General features: G+C 33.8%; 2 protein-coding genes across 12 annotated transcripts in view; one reads left to right on the top strand and one right to left on the bottom strand.

Annotated features, from left to right (window-relative positions):
- Positions 1-1331: 1331 nt before the first annotated feature.
- On the bottom strand, positions 1332-11230 carry C4H4orf33 (chromosome 4 C4orf33 homolog). 6 transcript variants are annotated; one of them, XM_087963141.1, is made up of 6 exons: positions 11129-11230; positions 9036-9216; positions 7089-7149; positions 3981-4032; positions 3684-3883; positions 1332-2239 (listed from the first exon to the last, which is right to left on the bottom strand). In XM_087963141.1, exons 1-6 carry the CDS (start codon positions 11141-11143, stop codon positions 2140-2142), a joined length of 609 nt encoding a protein of 202 aa, XP_087819267.1. In that variant the 5' UTR covers positions 11144-11230; the 3' UTR covers positions 1332-2139. The 6 variants fall into 6 exon arrangements, with proteins under 6 accessions (XP_087819267.1, XP_087819270.1, XP_087819272.1 ...); XM_087963144.1 differs by having other exon boundaries at positions 11125-11152; XM_087963146.1 differs by having other exon boundaries at positions 10988-11152.
- Positions 11231-11290: 60 nt separating this feature from the next.
- SCLT1 (sodium channel and clathrin linker 1) overlaps positions 11291-18572 on the top strand; it is a 29803-nt gene continuing 22521 nt past the window's right edge. For all 6 annotated transcript variants that reach the window (XM_087963138.1, XM_026667002.2, XM_087963140.1 and 3 more), the window contains exons 1-8: positions 11291-11553; positions 12656-12747; positions 14116-14168; positions 15603-15675; positions 16002-16057; positions 16320-16455; positions 16929-17051; positions 18102-18167. In XM_087963138.1, coding sequence (XP_087819264.1) covers positions 12730-12747; positions 14116-14168; positions 15603-15675; positions 16002-16057; positions 16320-16455; positions 16929-17051; positions 18102-18167 — 525 coding nt within the window. In that variant the 5' untranslated portion in view covers positions 11291-11553; positions 12656-12729. The remainder of the gene's footprint in view (positions 11554-12655; positions 12748-14115; positions 14169-15602; positions 15676-16001; positions 16058-16319; positions 16456-16928; positions 17052-18101; positions 18168-18572) is intronic.

Genomic DNA, 18572 nt, shown 5'->3' on the forward strand with positions numbered 1-18572 from the left:
TCATTCATTTAGAAACAGTTTCCTGAAGCAGCAGCCTGTTTGCTTTCTTTATCCCCCCCCCAACTTTTTCTACTATGGTTCCTTTAACTTGAGCTAGTTATTTTCCTTTCATTTTCTTAATCTTAACAATTTTTGCATTTTAAAACAACAAACCAAGGGGAAAGCTGGGGGACCTACCTGCTGTATACAAACCAGAATAAGAATGTGTGTGTTTAAAATACATCAGGGTTTCCCCAAAAATAAGACCAACTCTTATATTAACTTTTGCTCCAAAAGATAATTAGGTCTTATTTTCTGGTTAGGTCTTATTTTTAAGGAAAATATGGTACTAAATGCTTCCATCTGGCTGACGATCTTAACTAGGGCTTATTTTGGGGGAAGGGCTTATATTATGAGCATCCTAAAAAATCATGCTAGTTTTTTTTTTTCCCGGTTGGGTCTTATTTTGGGGGAAACATGATATGGACTAAAATACAGGCCTAGCTATCTGACAGTGAATGTATTGCGAGCTGAAATCCCACAATACTTGCAGGCCCTTAAACTCCATACTCTTTACTTTATAGCTTTAAAAATGACTTTAGTCAATAACAATAAGAAAGCCAATAGCAATTTCAGTACTCCAACCTCCTGTTTTAAGTTGATAATTCACACTGCACTAAGACATAATTTAACTAAGGCTTGCAGCTTGGATTTGTATAACAGACTAAGCAGAACCATAGTAACATTAAACCAAAATTAAATAAATCCCGTTCCGATTTAAATGCAATGCATTATTTGAGGGAAGACCTGTCTCTAGTTGCTTCTGCCCATCTAATGAGATTGGATAGACTAGGTCCCATCAACCAAGAAGTGCCTATTGGCTAAATCCAGGAAGTAGGCGTTCTTTGGAAAGGTATTCTGTCATGAGATCCAGATGGTTCTAACCCTGATGACATTGAGGAAATGATTAAAGACCTAGTTATTTTCTCTGGCTTTGAGGCAGGCTGAAGGTTAAGCACCTACTGGATGGGTTTGTTTTGGTTCATATGTTTGCCTTCAGGCAGTTCATGATCTCTTTTATGTCTTTTGTCTTTTTTTTTTAACGTTACGATAGTAAGATGCCAGAGTTACTGGGAGCTAAGTGACCTATAAATTGTAGAAAGAAAAAAATAATAAACTTAGCCACTATCATATAAATGTTAAAGGAAGGCTAAAATTCTATGCATTGTGGCTGATTCTACTATTTTCATCTATTTCCACATCATAAATATTTTTTTAATAATGTATTATAAACTGTTATGATTTTATTTAAATAAAATGCAGAGATGAAAGGAAGCAAAACTTTTACATGATTCCAGGTACTGATTATTATTTTATTCCAAAAATATACACACGGTTCATATATAATTATATCTATAAATTTTGCTCTGATGCCAAGAGTCTGCCATTTAATTCACTATAGACTTTCTAGTACTATAAAAAAAACCAACTGTGCCCAATAATCTATCTTAATCTGCATTAGAAATGGAGGTTAATGCCCACTTCATTTTTATGTAGTAACTATAATGTAGTTACTATCTTCTATAGTGGCTAAATTTGTCATCTTTATAAAAGCTTAAAAGAAGTAAAGAAGCTGTGTTAAGTGTACATGTGTTCATGTGCACACATATATTTCAATATACAAAAGTTTAAGTATACAAAATGAACAAAACAAATAGCAAGGAAGGGAATATTTCAGAAATGAAAGAAGAGAACATACAATTACACCTTCCACCTGCATTTCTATCAAGTAATTATATTAATATTTTTATCATCCACTTTGTCCATTTTTAATCTTGAAAATCGTTGATTTCATTAAATTTTCTTTCAGCAAAATGTCCATAGGTTTCTGGTCTTTTTATCTCTCTCACTAAACTGGTCATATACATCTTTTCTATAAGTTCAGTTAATTTTATAAGTCAATTTTTCTCTAAATGGTTTTTCATTGTATTTCCATTTTTTTTCATCTTACAGCAGTTATATTTTCCAAATTCTTTTCTAACAATTCTAATTTGATAAAGGTCCCTTTTCTTTTTCAAAAGCCCATCAGCAGCCCTAAAAAGAAAGATCCCTGCCCACAAAAGTTTGCTCAGACAAAGCTTTACAATATTCTTGTATTTTTCATCTCACACACGATTCCCACAAGTCTGATTTGATCTGTTTCCAATCTTCTCCCATTAATTGTTTGAAATTGAATTTTTTAAAATATTCCAGACGATGGCTGCAAGAGAAAGTAAGCAAAGAGTTAACAGCTGTGTTTGTCCTTTCCACTCCTACTGAGTTGCTACAAAGAATGATAAATTCTGTACTGTATTAGAATGCTAGGATAGCTCATTTACTCAAGAAACAAAATTCACATCTCTGCTAGCTGTTTCTATATACATATTATCAAACTGTTTTAAATATCACATTTTGTACCAGTGTTTTTCGCCCTTAGCAACATTAAGATGTGTGGATTCCAACTCCCAGAACTGTCCAGTCAGCAATGCTGGCTTGCAAATTCTGAGTTTTGAAGTCCATACATTGCAACGTTGCTAAAGTTGAAAAACACTGTTTTATATCTTTCAATTTTTATTAAGAAACATACAGTATTCTCTGTAAATATGTAAAACTTTCAGGTAGACCACTATGCCAAATTAAGACAAGCCAATCAGTTAAGTGTATGTACACACGAGGCAAGCAGCACCAACAGTTCCTTCCAAAGATGATCTCTGCAAAATAATGCCCCATTAAGCACACACTTGAATGTTTATTCTGTTAAATCAAGCCCTAGAGCAGGGGTGTCCAACCTTGGCAACTTTAAGCTTTAAGCTTTGCTGGCTGAGGAATTCTGGGAGTTGAAGTCCACAAGTCTTAAAGTTGTCAAGGTTGGACACCCCTGCCCTAGAGGTTTCCGAACTGTCAAAAAATTGCTAGCCTAATGTTTTCTAAACCTACAAATTAATTTATTTTCATGAAAAACTGAAGCTGTCCATGATTCTAATTAGGGGTTTGGAGGTAGGTTAAAAATTAGATAACCATCACCAATAGGCATTCAGGAGATACCAGTGTGCATAGGATATAGCAAATTCCAGGCCCCAGAAAGGATGCAAAATATCGAAGATGAAGGATATAAAAGACAAGCAATATGTGAATATTTTTATTGCATTACATAAAGCTTCAAAAATAGTTTTAAAATATATTTGAAATATGCTAGACAATATTTATACTGTAAATTATATAAAACAGGAGAATCAACTAAGTAGATTTTGCTATTGGTGGTTTAAGGAACAGATGTTTTATTATTATGTTCAATAATAAATGTGCTATTGGTAGATTCTAAACAAATAAACAATTCCGAAATTAATCTAGATTTTCTTGGTATATTTATTCTCAAACCTATAGTGGTTTGAGGGTTACAGTTTGATAGACAGCCTGAAGTTCAAACCCAGTCTCAGAGAAGTCAATGGATGGACTTTGGACCTATCTAGACTCTTTGAACACAACCCTTCTCATGGTTTGTGGAGAAAATAGGAGGTGTACTATGCATGCCATCTGAGGTATGAAAAGTGGAATATAAATATAATAACATTATAAAACTTTATTTTATTTTTTATTATAGGGCAATAAAATATTCTCTTCCCTATACCAGCCTTTCATAAAAATGGCATCAGAGATATACTTACAAATCAGGTTTCTGATTAAAGTGAACTTCATTTTGAGGAATAGGATAGAGAGCTTCGTATGTTCTGTTCATATCTGATCCATGAATTGCAAATGCATTAAATCTGTCAGTGTTGGGAGGAAAAAAATTCCAAGGCAAATGAGCATGGCCCCTCCATTTGATAGTTGCCCTTGAAACTTCAAATTTTAAAGGAAGTTCTTTCTGTGTTAAAGTAAAAAAAAAATTAAAACACAGATTTACCATCTTCTCAGAATCATTCACATATTTAGGGAGATATTAACTCAAATGGTTCACTTACTCTGCATATATTCCGTTTGCCACAAAGGAACAATACTAAATGTTGGCCATGCCTATAAAAATATAATATAAAGATAACAGAAAAATATTTGCTTTGTATATCCAGCCAGAGTCTACTTATTAGTTGTTACCTGAAGACAATGCTGTTAACATGCAAAATAGCAGCCATCAGCTAATAAATGAATATGAAAACATTAAAGATACAGGACTACTTTTAATAAATTTTCTTGCAATGTACAGCCATTATATATACATATCCCGAGATAAAGCTACACACATACATAGATACAGTTGCGTATTAACCATTTCTGAATTAACTTGGTTCAGAAGCTAAGCTGAGTTAGGTCCTATTAATACAGGTAGTTTTCGACTTATGAGCCCAAAATTTCTGTTGTTAAATGAGACATTTGTTAAGTGAATTTTGTCCCATTTTATGACCTTTTTTTGCTATAGTTGTTAAGTGAATTACTGCAGTTGATAAGTTAGTAACCCAGTTGTTAAGTAAATCTGACTTCCCCATTGACTTTGCTTGTCAGAAAGTCACAAAAGAGGATTACATGATATTGGTACACTGCAATAGTCATAAATATGAACCAATTGCTAAGCACCTAAATTTTGATCAGATGATCATGGGATGCTGCAGGAGTCGTAACTGTGAAAAATTGTCATAAGTCACATTTTTCAGTGTCGCTGTACCTTTGAATGGTGACTAAACAAACTGCTGTAAGTCAAGGACTACCTGGATAGAAGACTACTAGGCATGGGTGTCAAACTGGTGGTCCACGCACCGCAAGTGTCATGCACAGGCCACGCTTACCCCGTTTCACAAAGGGAAAAAGTCACGATACGTGACAGCAACGTGATACCGCAAGTTTGACACCTGTGTAGTAGGATATCTAGGATTGTTAAACTACGAATTTTTCTTTAAAGATCCCAGAAGAAAACAGTGGCAAAACACTTTTATATTATTTCCAAGAAAAAGTTTTGTCTAAATAATCATCCTAAACTGAGTTCAACCTGAACGCATCTTTATTCTTTAAATAACATGGTCTAGTTTATGTTCTTCGTGTCTAGGTATGGTAGTAAAAATGGAGTAGTCTCAAACCCTATCTCACTTTGTTCGATTTGTGTATGGCATAAAATCATTTTGCTACTACTATAATCAGGCTGTATGATGTCTGGAGGGGTGCAGATTTCCTCAAAATATGAAATCCTGATAAACTAGTTTGAAATAGATTATCAGAATTGTAATTATTTTACCACTGTTTTATTGTTGCTGTTGTTTTTGCTTTCAGGGCATACCTCAAAAAGAATAATCCTATCTTATGAAAAAACTGATAATCATAGAAACCGAAAAGAATTAGCATATTTTTATTTATGTTTCAATTACAGGTAGTCCAAACTATCAAAGACTCTTATCCGTTAGATGCATTCTAATCACTGTATAATGCTGCATTGCATTATTATCTGCAGCCTTTTAATATGCTATTTTTCATTGCCCTAATAACATTGCTCTTCTTTTATTCAAGCTGTAAAAAGTAGCTGTTACTTTATAAAACATGGATAGGAATGGCCTTTCAAGTTATTGAACTATACTTTTATCATTGATCATTGTAAAAGTAAGTTGTGGGTTCATTTATTTTTATGCTATCTATCTGCTATGAAACACTAACACAAAGTATTTCCCATGACTGTTCAAAAACTACAGAACAATTCCAAACAGGTACATAGTACCAAGAGTGATACCTGTAAAACCTAGACTGCAATTCCTAGTACTAGATCCTCTCCTGCTGCGTAAATCTAATGTCCCCAATATGATCCCTGAGGAAAGAAAGAGCCTCGACTCCATTTGGTTAAAGCAAAAGATTCTTTAACTAAAGGTGTTGGCTGCAGTAAAAGCCAGGCTAGCTCTTAATTTTCCCATGCTCAAAAGATACAGAAAGGTTTGCCTGCAGTCCATCCCTTCCCCCATGACCAGTCCATATCCCGGAAATCAGAGCTTGCCAAAATGTTTTAAGAATGCAGAGATGTTTGGGAGTAATCTGTATTATTTTTTCAGAATGCCTGGCCTTGGTGCCTGATGCCTGGCTGGTACAAACTGCATCCGGGCTGCTCTCGTCTTTATTACCTATCATTTTCCCTCTCCCTATTTTCCATCGTGTTCACACACGGCTTTCAATTTCCCCCTTATGATGTTTCCAATTCTGGGTTCTCCCTTTTGGACTGCAAGGGGCCCCTGCTGTGCTCATGCAACTAATAAATGAAGTACTGCATGAACACCTGTACAAAGGAGTGATAGTTTACCTTAATGACATTTTGACTATGGCAGAACACATAAAACTAGTCAGAGGTATGCTCCAGAAGCTTCGAGCAACCAAATTATATGCCAAGCTGTCCAGATATGAATTCCACCAGAGTAAAATTGACTACCACATTTCCCACAAGAGATGGACCCAAAAAGGTGCAGGCAGTGCTAGAGTGGAGGAAGCAACTACAAAACTTTTACCACCAATTCATTTCCTGGGAAGGAAAAACCCAAGCCCAGCCAGCCACTCAAATGGGCTATGGACATTAATACATAATTAAAGCATAATTTCAAGAATGTAAGCCAGTTTGGTGTAGTGGTTAAAGTACTAGGCTTGAAACCAGCAGATGAGCTAGAAGCTGGAAGATGATGGGTTCTAGTCACCGCCTTAGGCATGAAGCCATGAAGGTCAGCTTGAGCCAGTCATTCTCTCAGCAGGAAGGAGGCAAGGACAAACCACTTCCAAAATCTTCCCAAGAGAACTGCAGAACTGCATCCAGACAGTTGCCAGAAGTCAAGATGCTTGAAGATATACATAAAAAAGAAACATGTCTCCAATGAAAAACTGCTGAAATAATTACTGTAGAACAGCAATTCTCAGTCTTTTGTTCACCACGGACCCCCCCTTTAAATACCCTTCATGGGCACAGACCACTGAGACTTAACTCAAGATCATAACATTAAATCATAACATTTCTTCAAGCCTTCACGGACCCCTTGTGATGACATGATCTCCCAGGGGTCCACGGATCGAGAACCAATGCTATAGAACATTCTAAAAAATATTTGAAAATATCTACTTACGGGCAGAGCTCTACTTCTAGGTACTGCTGGGTTTGGTAATTCAAGAAGAAGGCTTCTACAACTAAAATAACATAATAATTGTTCATTTTTGTTTATTTCATCTAGCCACAAAGATCAATGAATACAATATCCGTAACTATGGTGTTATTTTACCTAATCTAATGATTTAAAGGTAAGAGCTAGTCTGGTGTAGCATTTAAGGCACTAGGTTAAAAACTGGGAGAGTCCGATTTCTAATCCTGCCTTAGGCATGAACCCAACTTGGTAAACTTGTGCCAGTGACCATCTCTCAGTCCTAAGAGACAAGGCAATAGCAAACACTTTCAAAATCTTGCAGAGATTAGTCCAGGATTCTCCAAGAACCGATACTTACTCAAAGGTACACACACAAACATACAAAAAGATGCAAAAGATTACAAAATCTTTTTCAGAAGCCTACTAGTGTTATTCAGAATCTAAGCTAACTGTATAAGCTTCTATCAGAGGCATTGGAAATGCTTTATCATAGCCATTGTTTTAAAACTGGGACAAATTTTGACAAAACTATGACAGAAGTTCAGACTTAATGGACGTGTATGAAAAATAACTACTTGGAAATCATAATACTGCATTTTAATGCAATTAGGGTAAAAAATTAAGGTCTATCCAAATGGCTTCCACAAGATATTTCTTTCACAATGTGCAGCTTCCACAAGATATTTCTTTCACAATGTGCAACTTCTTTATGCAAACTCCCACTTGGCACTCATATGCTTTTAACTTTTAAATCCCTATTTGAAGTTGTTCTGTCTCAACACACTCTGATTTAGAGCTCATAGAGCTTAGCACTACCAGCTAAGATTTGTCTTCAAGTGATAAGCATTTAAAAAAAAAATACATGTACATGTTGAACTGGTTGCATATCCCTTTATTTTTATGTTTTTGTAAAACAATGGTGTAAAACGAAAAGCCTTATATTCAGGATAAAACAATTCAATTTCAGTGGCATTAGAGAAACATCAAATAGAAAAATCAAACAGCCAATTAAACACATCAGTTTCATTTCACAGTAATATTTCTGTTCAGGCAAAACATTTTCAAATACTAATTAATTCGAACAGTCATAATGAAGTAAGGGGATGATAATGAAGACAAATACAGGCTAATTTATGAAACTTACTTCAAGAGGGTAATGGTTATGTTGGCAAGATCAGAAAAGCTTGTATAAGTAGTAATATATGACTTACAACAAGAGAAAATTAAATTGCGTTAAACTTCTAACAGTCTGATGTTTGCAGATTTGCATATGAATATGCAAATATTTAAGATACTAGATTTATCAAAATCATATTTTAAAACTTTTGATGTCAGTATGAAAATCAGCAAACTAAAGAAACCAGCAATATGCTGAGCATTTGGAGGCCTCATTAATAACATAAAACTTATTTTGACCAAGTGTTTCTGCAAAATCATTTATTTAGTATGAAAGATGGGCTTCAAATAGCAGAGTGGTTTGCTTACAAACAGAAGTGTAGAAGTGCTATGCAAATAGCAGAGTTTCATCATATGAAAAAGTTAAATATAAACCCTAACCTTAAATCTGACAAGTGGTTATGGAAAGTCTGAAAACCAATTCACCAAAAATATTAAGTCAACTTGCTAGAACTACTTAGCCACTTTGTAATTGATTATGGTTCAGAAAGAAGTGTAAGACTTTAATTGCTACCATAGTTTATGGTTAGACATTAGTTTACACTGTACATCGGAAAAAGCAATAGGACCATCAGTAGAATTTATATATTTAAAATGCTGAAAACAAAATAGCTTATAGGCACTGAAATAGGAACATTTGGCACATCAGCATTTTGCTACAGTACTTATAAAAAGAGGGGGGAAATGAACCTCTAGGCAAGAATTGCTATCAGAATATTCAAAATTTTAAGTCCTAATACAATAAAGTTTACTTACCCTCATAGTCCCATAATCCATTGAATGGTTTTCCTGGTTCACCAGGAGGAGCTGGAGGATCATTGAAAAATGGGGCATTCAATTCCAGCAATATTCCAGCCTTTTCTGGACTCAGTCTGATTATTATTGGATCGTGGGACACTAGAAGGCTGTTCCATGTATGTTCAATTTTAAACTCCATCTAAGTATTTTATATCAAGAAAAATTGTTTCATATTTAACATAAATATTAATAAATTGAAATGTCTTTTAATTGAAGATAATACATTATCATTGCTATTATAGAATTATTAATTATATATCTACAATTTTTAGTTTTAGGATCTATTTCATTGATAGACATTTGCTTAAAATAAATCCCATTCACTTACTTTTTATTCAAGGTATATATGACTTCCAAACATATTCAATATATTAGCAGCAAATATATTAAGAAAGTATACCACGACTTATAGCTTTTAAAACATCACCATGACTTCAAGTTTTTGAAGACCAAGATTAACAACACATAGCATATACATTTCTGTCTAAAAGTTGATGACAGCGTCTTATGCTTAATTATCTTGGGCTATATTTTGAAAACATAAAAACAGAAGAAATGTGCTGCCAATTTAAAATCAAAATAACAAATTACCTTAATGCAAGTGAAAATTAAAACTATATACCTACATCATAGCATCTATATTGGCTTATTGCTGATCTGTAGAGTACAGCTTAATTATTCATCATAGGACATACTACTATCGTTCACACACTTACACACAAAATACATGGGAATAGCAAAGCATTAGATACATGCAAGTTCATATTGATACTATGCAAATAAAATGTCTTCCAGGAATTTTATGCTTTTTCTCCTAATTTTTGTACCTGTTTCAACCTGCTTTCACCACAGGGTGTCCACAGTGATCACAACATATAAATATGTAAATCAGCTTTTCCCTCCCACATTGTTACATTTCTATATTGATGCTGAACATCAACTGAACAAAAGTGCAAGATTGGTTTAAAATTGATAGGAAGCAAATTTGCCAGAGAAAGCAAATCTTCCCTTATTTGACCTGTCATTAGGAATGCACAAATAGCATCTTTATCTGGGTTTTAAAATAGTGGTAATAGAGCCATAATGTGAACATAAAGTATACTGTTGTTGTTATGGACATTAGTCAGAACACGTACACAGCTGCAGTGCATCCCTGCAATAACACCATTGTAATTTTCAGTTTTATAAATTTCCACAACATCAACACTAGCTTTGCTACTAAGCCCTTCCAGACCATCTGCAGTGTCTTAAATTTTTGCGGTCTAAAGATCAAATGTTTGAATCCATTACACATCTAAGCAAAACTGAAGTAAAAGCTATTTTCTCTTTTTTTAAATTTCAATTTTAAGATTTATATTACTGTTTTCATCCATTCCTAATCCAAAAATGGCAAGAAACTCTGGTGTTTTATTTTAGCAACCATAGACAGATAATTGTTCACACTTGGCTTAATCTTTTATTGGCCAAGTTTCTTGTTGCCTCTGCTTACCAAGAGATGCTCTGGTCATTGTTAACGCTGCAGCGAAGTTTATGTGTGCGCATATTCACACATACGTACCCAAAAGCGTACAATGTAACCTTATGTCCATCAGATTGCTCATTATTTTGCACGAAACAGACATTCTGCCTTTTAATGCTTACGTGGTTTCAATGGCTTAACTTCTGCTCGCCGAACCAACTATTCAAAACCAGTAATTTCGCAGGGAGAGAGGATGGGAATGGGGATATTTCAAAAGCTAAAGTCAAATCCTAAAAGAAAATTCAGCCACGACCAGCATTCAGTGCAGCTTTTATAGCTTTAGAAGTCTTGAGCCTGGAAGGGACTTCGGAGGTCTTCTAGTCCAGCCCCCTGTTCAAGCAGAACCTATACTATAGCTACTCAAAGAAAGCTTCCGAGAGTTTAACAACACCCGTGTTCCCAAGGCTGGGGACGGAAGACTGCAATGTGGACTCTCTCCTGCCTGTAATCCAAACCTCCCTAACCAAATCCACCCACCCCACCGAAGGGACCGTCCACACTTCCGCTCACCACCCCAGTTACTTTTACCTACAAGCAGCTTCTCCATTCAAGGGGCGGGGAAAGGAAGCCCAAGAAGCACGTGACCATTTTTAAACCAATGGCAAAAGGCTCTCTCGTCAGCTCAACTAGAATCCGATTGGCGGTTGTTTTTTTTATTTCTGACCACATCGGTCTCCCCACCCCGCCCACCGGTGTTGTTGTTTTTAAACCTTTCCACAAGTCAAGTCGGTCGTTAAGACGCCGGCGGTGTTGGAGTCAGCGATTGAGGCGGCGCGTGCTGCTCTCCTGAGGAGGGAAGGCGATGATTGGAGGGAGGTGACGTGGCTTGAAGCGAAGCCCGCAGCTGCTTCCAGATTTGTTTGGGTGGTTTCGTCCTTCTGCCCGCGCCGATGGGCTTTAAGCGGTCCGCCTTCCGCTCGGCAAGTTTCTCCTTTTCCTTTCCGTCTCACTTCGGAGGTAAGGACAAGCTACCAACATGGGGAGGACTCCCTCTGCGCCCAACACAATACACCCTCTTCTTTCCCCCCTCGCCCAAATGCATGCGTGTGTAGTTAAAGTTTATCCCACGTAACCCCACTCGCTGTGGGTAGGTTTCCTTTAGACCAGGGGTCTCCAACCTGGGCAACTTTAAGACTTGGGGACTTCAGCTCCCAGAATTCCTCAGCCAGCTTTGCTGGCTGAGGGATTCTGGGAGTTGAAGTCCACAAATCTTAAAGTTGCCCAGGTTGGAGACTCCTGTTCTAAGGAATGGAAACTTCAAGGAGAATCAGGAAGATGCACACAATAAATCTTCCCTGCAGCCGAAAAATCCAAGCATTGTTGGAGGAGCTTGGACGGATCAATTTTGCTTGGTTAGTCGTACCTGTTGGGCTTTCCAGGAAGGGTAATCTCTGATCAATTGGAGCATCCCAAGTTCTTTCTCTCAAAAAAGATATTACAAAGATGGAGAAGAAATACTGGATTTCAAAGATCAAGCAAAACATTAAATAATTGGAGGGGAGACAGTACAATGAGGACATTTCACTACAACTTTACACTAAGATTTTACGCTAAAAATATACTAACAAGAAATACACTTTTTACACTAAGAAGTACACCAACAAGTAATACACTTTACATTAAGAAATAGGATTATGTAAATAATATGTAAATAGAAGGATTTTAAGCATTTTGAAAATTAAGGGATAGATCATTATCTCTAATCTTGTCTGAGTATTTTTTTAAGATATAAATGATGAAAATATTCAACTAATAACAATTTTCTTTACATTCTAATTTTTTTCATTATGTTTGATCTTAATTTTTCTATCTAAAGATAAAAACACAACATTATAAGAATAAGTAATAGCTTTTCCTGTAAAATATGTCAAGATTGATTTTTTTATGGTTGACATTGATAGCATCAAGATTACAACTCTGAAGTTTAACAGCATTGTTGCAGGCTTTGTGGAAGCTGTTCAGGTTATTTTGTATTTTTCCCTAAGAATTTAGATTTAGAAGATACAGTTCCAAGCAATTATAAGCTGTGTTTGCCAGTTATATTTATTTTATTTCATAGATTTTGTGTTTCTGGTACTGAAAAGCAAATCAGCTTCCTAGAAACGTTATATGAAATTCTGATAAGATTCTAAAATGGCAACAGATGTCAAGGTAAGTTCCATATAAAAGTTCATTAAAATGCATTTGTATTATATAATTTAGGTATCAGTGATCGTCAACCTTTATTTTTGGCTGGACATTATCTCTTTTTATGCATTAATTTGATGGAGGCTGTAAAGGGTATGATTAGACTATATAGTAAATTGGTATACATTTTTTTTCATATCTTTCATGATTTCTATATTCCATTTTTGTTGTACTGTTTAACCTATGCTAAGCATCACATAAAGGACCATGCATGCAAATCATTTAGTTGAATTTGCTTACCCACTATTACAAGATTCTTATATTTTCATTTTTTTAAAAGAGAACATTTTATAAAGCAGCTTGTTTATGTAATGTGCCTGAATGCATTTATTTATTTTTATTAATTAAATGAATCTATAGCAGTTACATTTGGCCACTCCCACTACAGCTAACTGAGCCTTGAGCGTTATTAAAAAGCAAGTCTTTGTCATATAGAAGCATTGTTTCTTGTGATGGTGGCTGTGACATCAACAGTACCTTTCAACAGAATACTATAAACCAGAGTTGTAGATTCCTGTAAAATTTGAGTGATCTTGCCAAAATCTCAGGATAACTTCAACATACAAATTTAAGAAAATTATGGTATACCAACCAAACTTGAAATAAATAGTACTTTTGTTTGTTATAAACATTTGTATGTCTATTTTAACATATTGTGAGTCTATCACTACTTTTCACTTATGTTGCTCCTGATGGGCCCATAATTTTTCTGTAAGTAGCATCCTTTTAGGAATACAGTTTTTTTAATCTTCTTATTTCTTTTAATCATCATCTGGATTTTTGAAGTCCAGATCTAATGGTTCTATAATTTTACCAACTATCAATTCTTCTTTTATCCATTTCCAAACAAAGCAGAAATGAAATTTAGCTGCTAGTTTATCACTAATCAAAAGAAATAGCTGATATGAAATAAATAAAAGCAAAACAAGATACTGGTTGCCACTGGAAGAATTGAATTGGTGAACTTTCATTCAGCTTTAACATTTAATGAAATACAAAGTAAATAATTAGTTGCATTCTTGCTTATCATAAGGTAATACAGTTGGCAAAAGTCTCTATTCTATTAAAGTCATAGGTATTTTGAGTTTCTGTAGATAATCAAAGAACTGAAATAAAATATAAATGTGAAAAAATAAGATACAAAAGCTAAGATTATACTCTTTGAATTCAATTTGAATCTATAAATTTTAGGGTGCCAATGTATTGTACAAGAGAATACATTGGGAATACTTTGATTTAAATGTGAAGATCTATAGAATTAAATTTTAGGGGTTTTAAAAATATTTTTATGACAAAAGATAAACTTTAATAAAGTTAAATGTTTGTTTCCAGAATAATGACTTTGAAGATGCCAGTATAACAGAGCACATCCTGATAGATCAAAGGTAAAGCTATTTATTTTGCATTCTAAATAATATATAAAATGCAATTTCAAAATACCTTTTAAAAGGATGTGTTGATATCTGGAATTGATCAAGTGAAGTATCTATTACTTTTTTATCTTGATCTTGTTCACATGTATATGTATATGTAAAAACTATGTGTACACATAATTTAAACAAATATACTGTACTCAGGGTAGAGGAATTAGATTTGTGATTAAGAAAAAAGAAAGCTTCCGTGAACTGTATCGAAATGTAACCATGGAGAAAGTTGATCTGCTGAAATTAATGGAATTTAAAGTTAATGTATTCATTTCAGTGGCTCTTAAGTCAATCATAAACCAATTCATCAAAACTCTCCATGAGCTCTAAATATTTTGCCAATACTTTAATCATGTTTGAACCTGACCCTTTTATCTGGAAAATAATTCCACAAGCATTCCATGCCTTAACAGTGAGAAACTACAAGCTAATGTTTTGTAACATCAGAGCTTGACAGTTTGATCTATTCCTTCCTTTCATATCTTAAAAATATTAGCATAACTTGCATTGAGTTTGATTTTTTTTAATATATAAAAGCTGTCACTTTGTAGGAGGTAAAGGTTCTAGAAAACTTCATAAAATCAGTTTGTGTTCCCTCTGGGTAAACTGAAAGGGAAAGAATTACCTTATATAAAATTTCTTTTTAACTGCTGCAAGAAGAAAAGGAATTTAAACATTTTCACCTGTTTACAATTATATTTAACTTTTACAATAATTAATTGTTAAGAATCCTGGGTTGTTTACATTAAAACATTGTTGATCCATAACTTCAAATGAAATTCTGAGTTCTGAGATGTCCGGTATAAATGTATTCCAAAGTGAAAGTGAGGTATTTAAGGTAAGTTGCCATCACCTGAGCAGAGAAAAAAACCATCTACTTATATTCTAGGGAATCCATATAGGACAAGAGATCCTACTTCTTCAGAATTAAGCCTTTAAAGAAGTTGACTTCAGTTTCACAATGTCCAAGATAATTTTGGACTATCTGGTACTTTCAAAAATCCACATCTAACTGAGAAAATTCCATTCTTCTTACAGGAATTGTCTAATGACTTTAAAATGTGTATGCTGGATTAGGATCAGGAAGAGTCTGGTTCAAATTTGTCTTCAGACTTGGAAACCCTTTGGATGGCACTCAGGAGTGTAACTGTTAATAAAAAAATGGAGTATTGAGTACTGTGTATGCCCTTTGAGCTTCTAGAAGAAAAGCAGAATAAAAATGTAACATATAAGTAGCCAAGACCAATTGTTTGAAAAGTTTTCATATATACAGCGTGTTTGGGATTATTGTGCTTGTCCTTAATAATGATTCATTTTTTTATGTTGATGATATTTTTTTACTTTCATTTGCATTGTGTCACTCAATATGTAAACTTTATTTTACATCCCTCTTAGCTTATTACCTCCTATAGTTGCTGAATACGATAAACATCTTGGGGAAATGAATGAACAACTGAAATACTGCCAGGTACAAAGTTAAAGCTATTTTTACCACTAATATAGCTTGCTAAGTAATTTTAAAAAACAACCATAATGTTTATAATTCAAATGTTATTGGTAAGATGTTTATTTAAAAAAAAAACACAGAATCATAGGTAATAAAATAATAGTCACTGTTAATAATTCAAAAATATGTTTATCTTTCTAATTTGAGACATCTTGTTTCACAAAGTAGAAAAGGCAACGTTTTTAATTGACATTCAAGCATATTAGTATCATACTGAATATGTATTGCATGTGTTCTATTGTATCTTCAGAAATAAATATTTAATCTCCTGTTTTTCTTGCTTTTAGATGCAGTTGAAAGAAATGAGGATAAAACTTGAGCAAGTCATCAAAGAAAATGAAAGGTAACCCCATAAAAATCATACTAATTCTGTATTGTTTGTGTCATATAGAAAGGAACTGTTGATAGAAATAATCGTGTATTTTGTCTTCTCCTTGTAGTGCAATAAATACAGATACCCTGGGACTGGGGTTGGAAATAACTAAAATGTTTTTTCTGGAGTTGCAATTGTTAACTGTCCGACAGAAGAACCATTCTTAATAAAAATACAATGTTATTGCTGTTTTACAATTAAGTGATCCACCTCTTATTGTATGGTAACACAGATTGCATGAGGAGTTAAAAGAAGCAATTGAAAAGCAGTTGGAAGCTCTGCCATCTGGTTCTGTTTCAAGGGATGCTACATTTATGGATGAAAATGTAATAAGAAACCTTCAAGAACAGTTGCAACTAGCAAATAAAGTGAGGAAATTGAAATATTTGCTTTGGTTTACTTTTATGTCTAGGTTCCAATAGTCCTAAATTGCCTTTCAATTTAGGCACGTTCATTTATGACACATTTTTGTTATAGCTGAAAATTGTAGTTTATTATTTTAATATTAGTGTTTATTTTTGTCAAGACATAGATATAAACTGATATTAAATAGAAATTTTGAATATATGACAACAAGAAAGGAAGATAACACACTAATATTAGTAGACTATTTTGTTGTCATTAATTAATAGGCACAGAGATGTTCATAATTTCTCTCAGGTAATTATGCTTCTATAATATAAACTATATAGGAATAGAGTATTATTTATCTCATCATAAAATGATGTTAAAATTTATACATCATAATAAATATGAAGTAATTCTTTTCAGACATTTGATACTCAAAAAAAAATTGGAAAGAAAAATTCTAACATTCTTTTTTCAATCTTTCAATTTTAAGGAAAAAGAACATGTTCTAGAACTTTGGCAAATGGTTTCACAGGAATTGGAGCGACTTCAACAGATATACCAAGAACATATGACAGAAGCACAAATTCATATTGTGGAAAGGCAGAAGCAAAAAGTAACATACTGATACACGTGAATTAAAATAAATTAAGATGAAGACAATTTTTCCCATTAGCTCAACATAGCCAGCTTTTTCATAAAAGAGCTTTTTAAATGATCTTTGAGCAAGTCATAGATAGGTGGTATATTGGGGAGGGGGGGCATACCAGAGAACAGAGCTGAACTTTTCAGACTATTTGTGAGGTGGCAGAGGGGGAGTGTCTTTTTCATTTTGTTTTTAGCAATAGCACTTACATACTGCTTCACAGTGCTTTACAGCCCTCTCTAAGCTGTTTACAGAGTCAGCATATTGTCCCAACAATCTGAGGTCCTCATTTTACCAATCGCCGAAGGAGGGAAGACTGAGTCAGCCTTGAGCCAATGAGTTCAAACTGCTGAACTCCTGGCAGCCAGAAGTAAGCAGAAATAGCCTGCAGTACTGCCGTCTAAACACTGCACTGCTTGCTTTTAGGAAAGGAATGTAATGCTCAAAAGATGCATTTGGAAAATCATTGTGCAAAAATGATCTTTCACTTTATGTTAGTCCCTGGGACCAGCTCCCCAATGACTTCCAAAGATTTGAAACCTGAATACATGTTTAGAAAAAGGACATTGTTTGCTTGATTTTGAAGTCTTGTAGATTTTAAAAAGACTTGCTATAGGATTATCTGTGAGTAATTTATTCAATTTAGAAGTATACTGTATTCAATAAGTATGCTTCATTCACTTGAAAACTTCTGAATCTTGTTGCAGAAATATATTGTGTTTTATCATAGTATTTAATATGAAGGTATTCTATCAAGTCTTAGACATGCAGATATGCACAGAAACACAAACTTAGAAAAATGAATAATTTAGATCATTCCTGCTTTAAGCTGTTACATGATTTTTTTCAAAAATAAATTGAATGATTCTCAAATATGGACAACAGCCACTAATACAGTTATACTTTATTACTTAAATTAAGTATTTAATACCTAAATATTTCATATATTTTAGTGTTTATTTTTATGTTGATAAATCTTCTGGATTGTAATTCCAATGCGCTATATTATCTTCTTTCTAGGATCAATTGACAAGCTTTCAACAGATAACAAAACAACTGCATTTAACTAATGAAAAAACCGAGTCAGTAAGTGAAATACTGAAATTCTAAACGTTAATTTGGGCTAGTCATAACAGCAGAAAAATATAAAAGAAAATACACTTTCTAAACAGATATAACTTTTCATAAAGCTATGTTTTAACTTTTTTTACTTACATGTTTATAAGTTACATAGTGACTTATAGTGTATTTTTAATCTGTTTCAGTTTAATTGCTACTTAGGAAAATGTGCTTTTCATGAAAAATCAAGGTTTTATCTGCACAGACCATGATTACTAAGTTTTATTGTTTATTTCTTTGACTGTTCAGTATTAGTTTAAAATATTTTCTTTCTTCCTCTATTTGTTTCTGCTTTTAAGTACATGACTTAGAAGCAAATGAAGTTGAAATGAGAACCTTTTTAAAAGCAGAAACGATGAGAATATCTATATA

Source organism: Notechis scutatus, chromosome 4, assembly GCF_049901735.1.
Source record: "Notechis scutatus isolate UNSWTSFEM ecotype Mainland chromosome 4, rNotScu1.2, whole genome shotgun sequence".
Lineage (NCBI taxonomy): Eukaryota > Metazoa > Chordata > Lepidosauria > Squamata > Elapidae > Notechis > Notechis scutatus.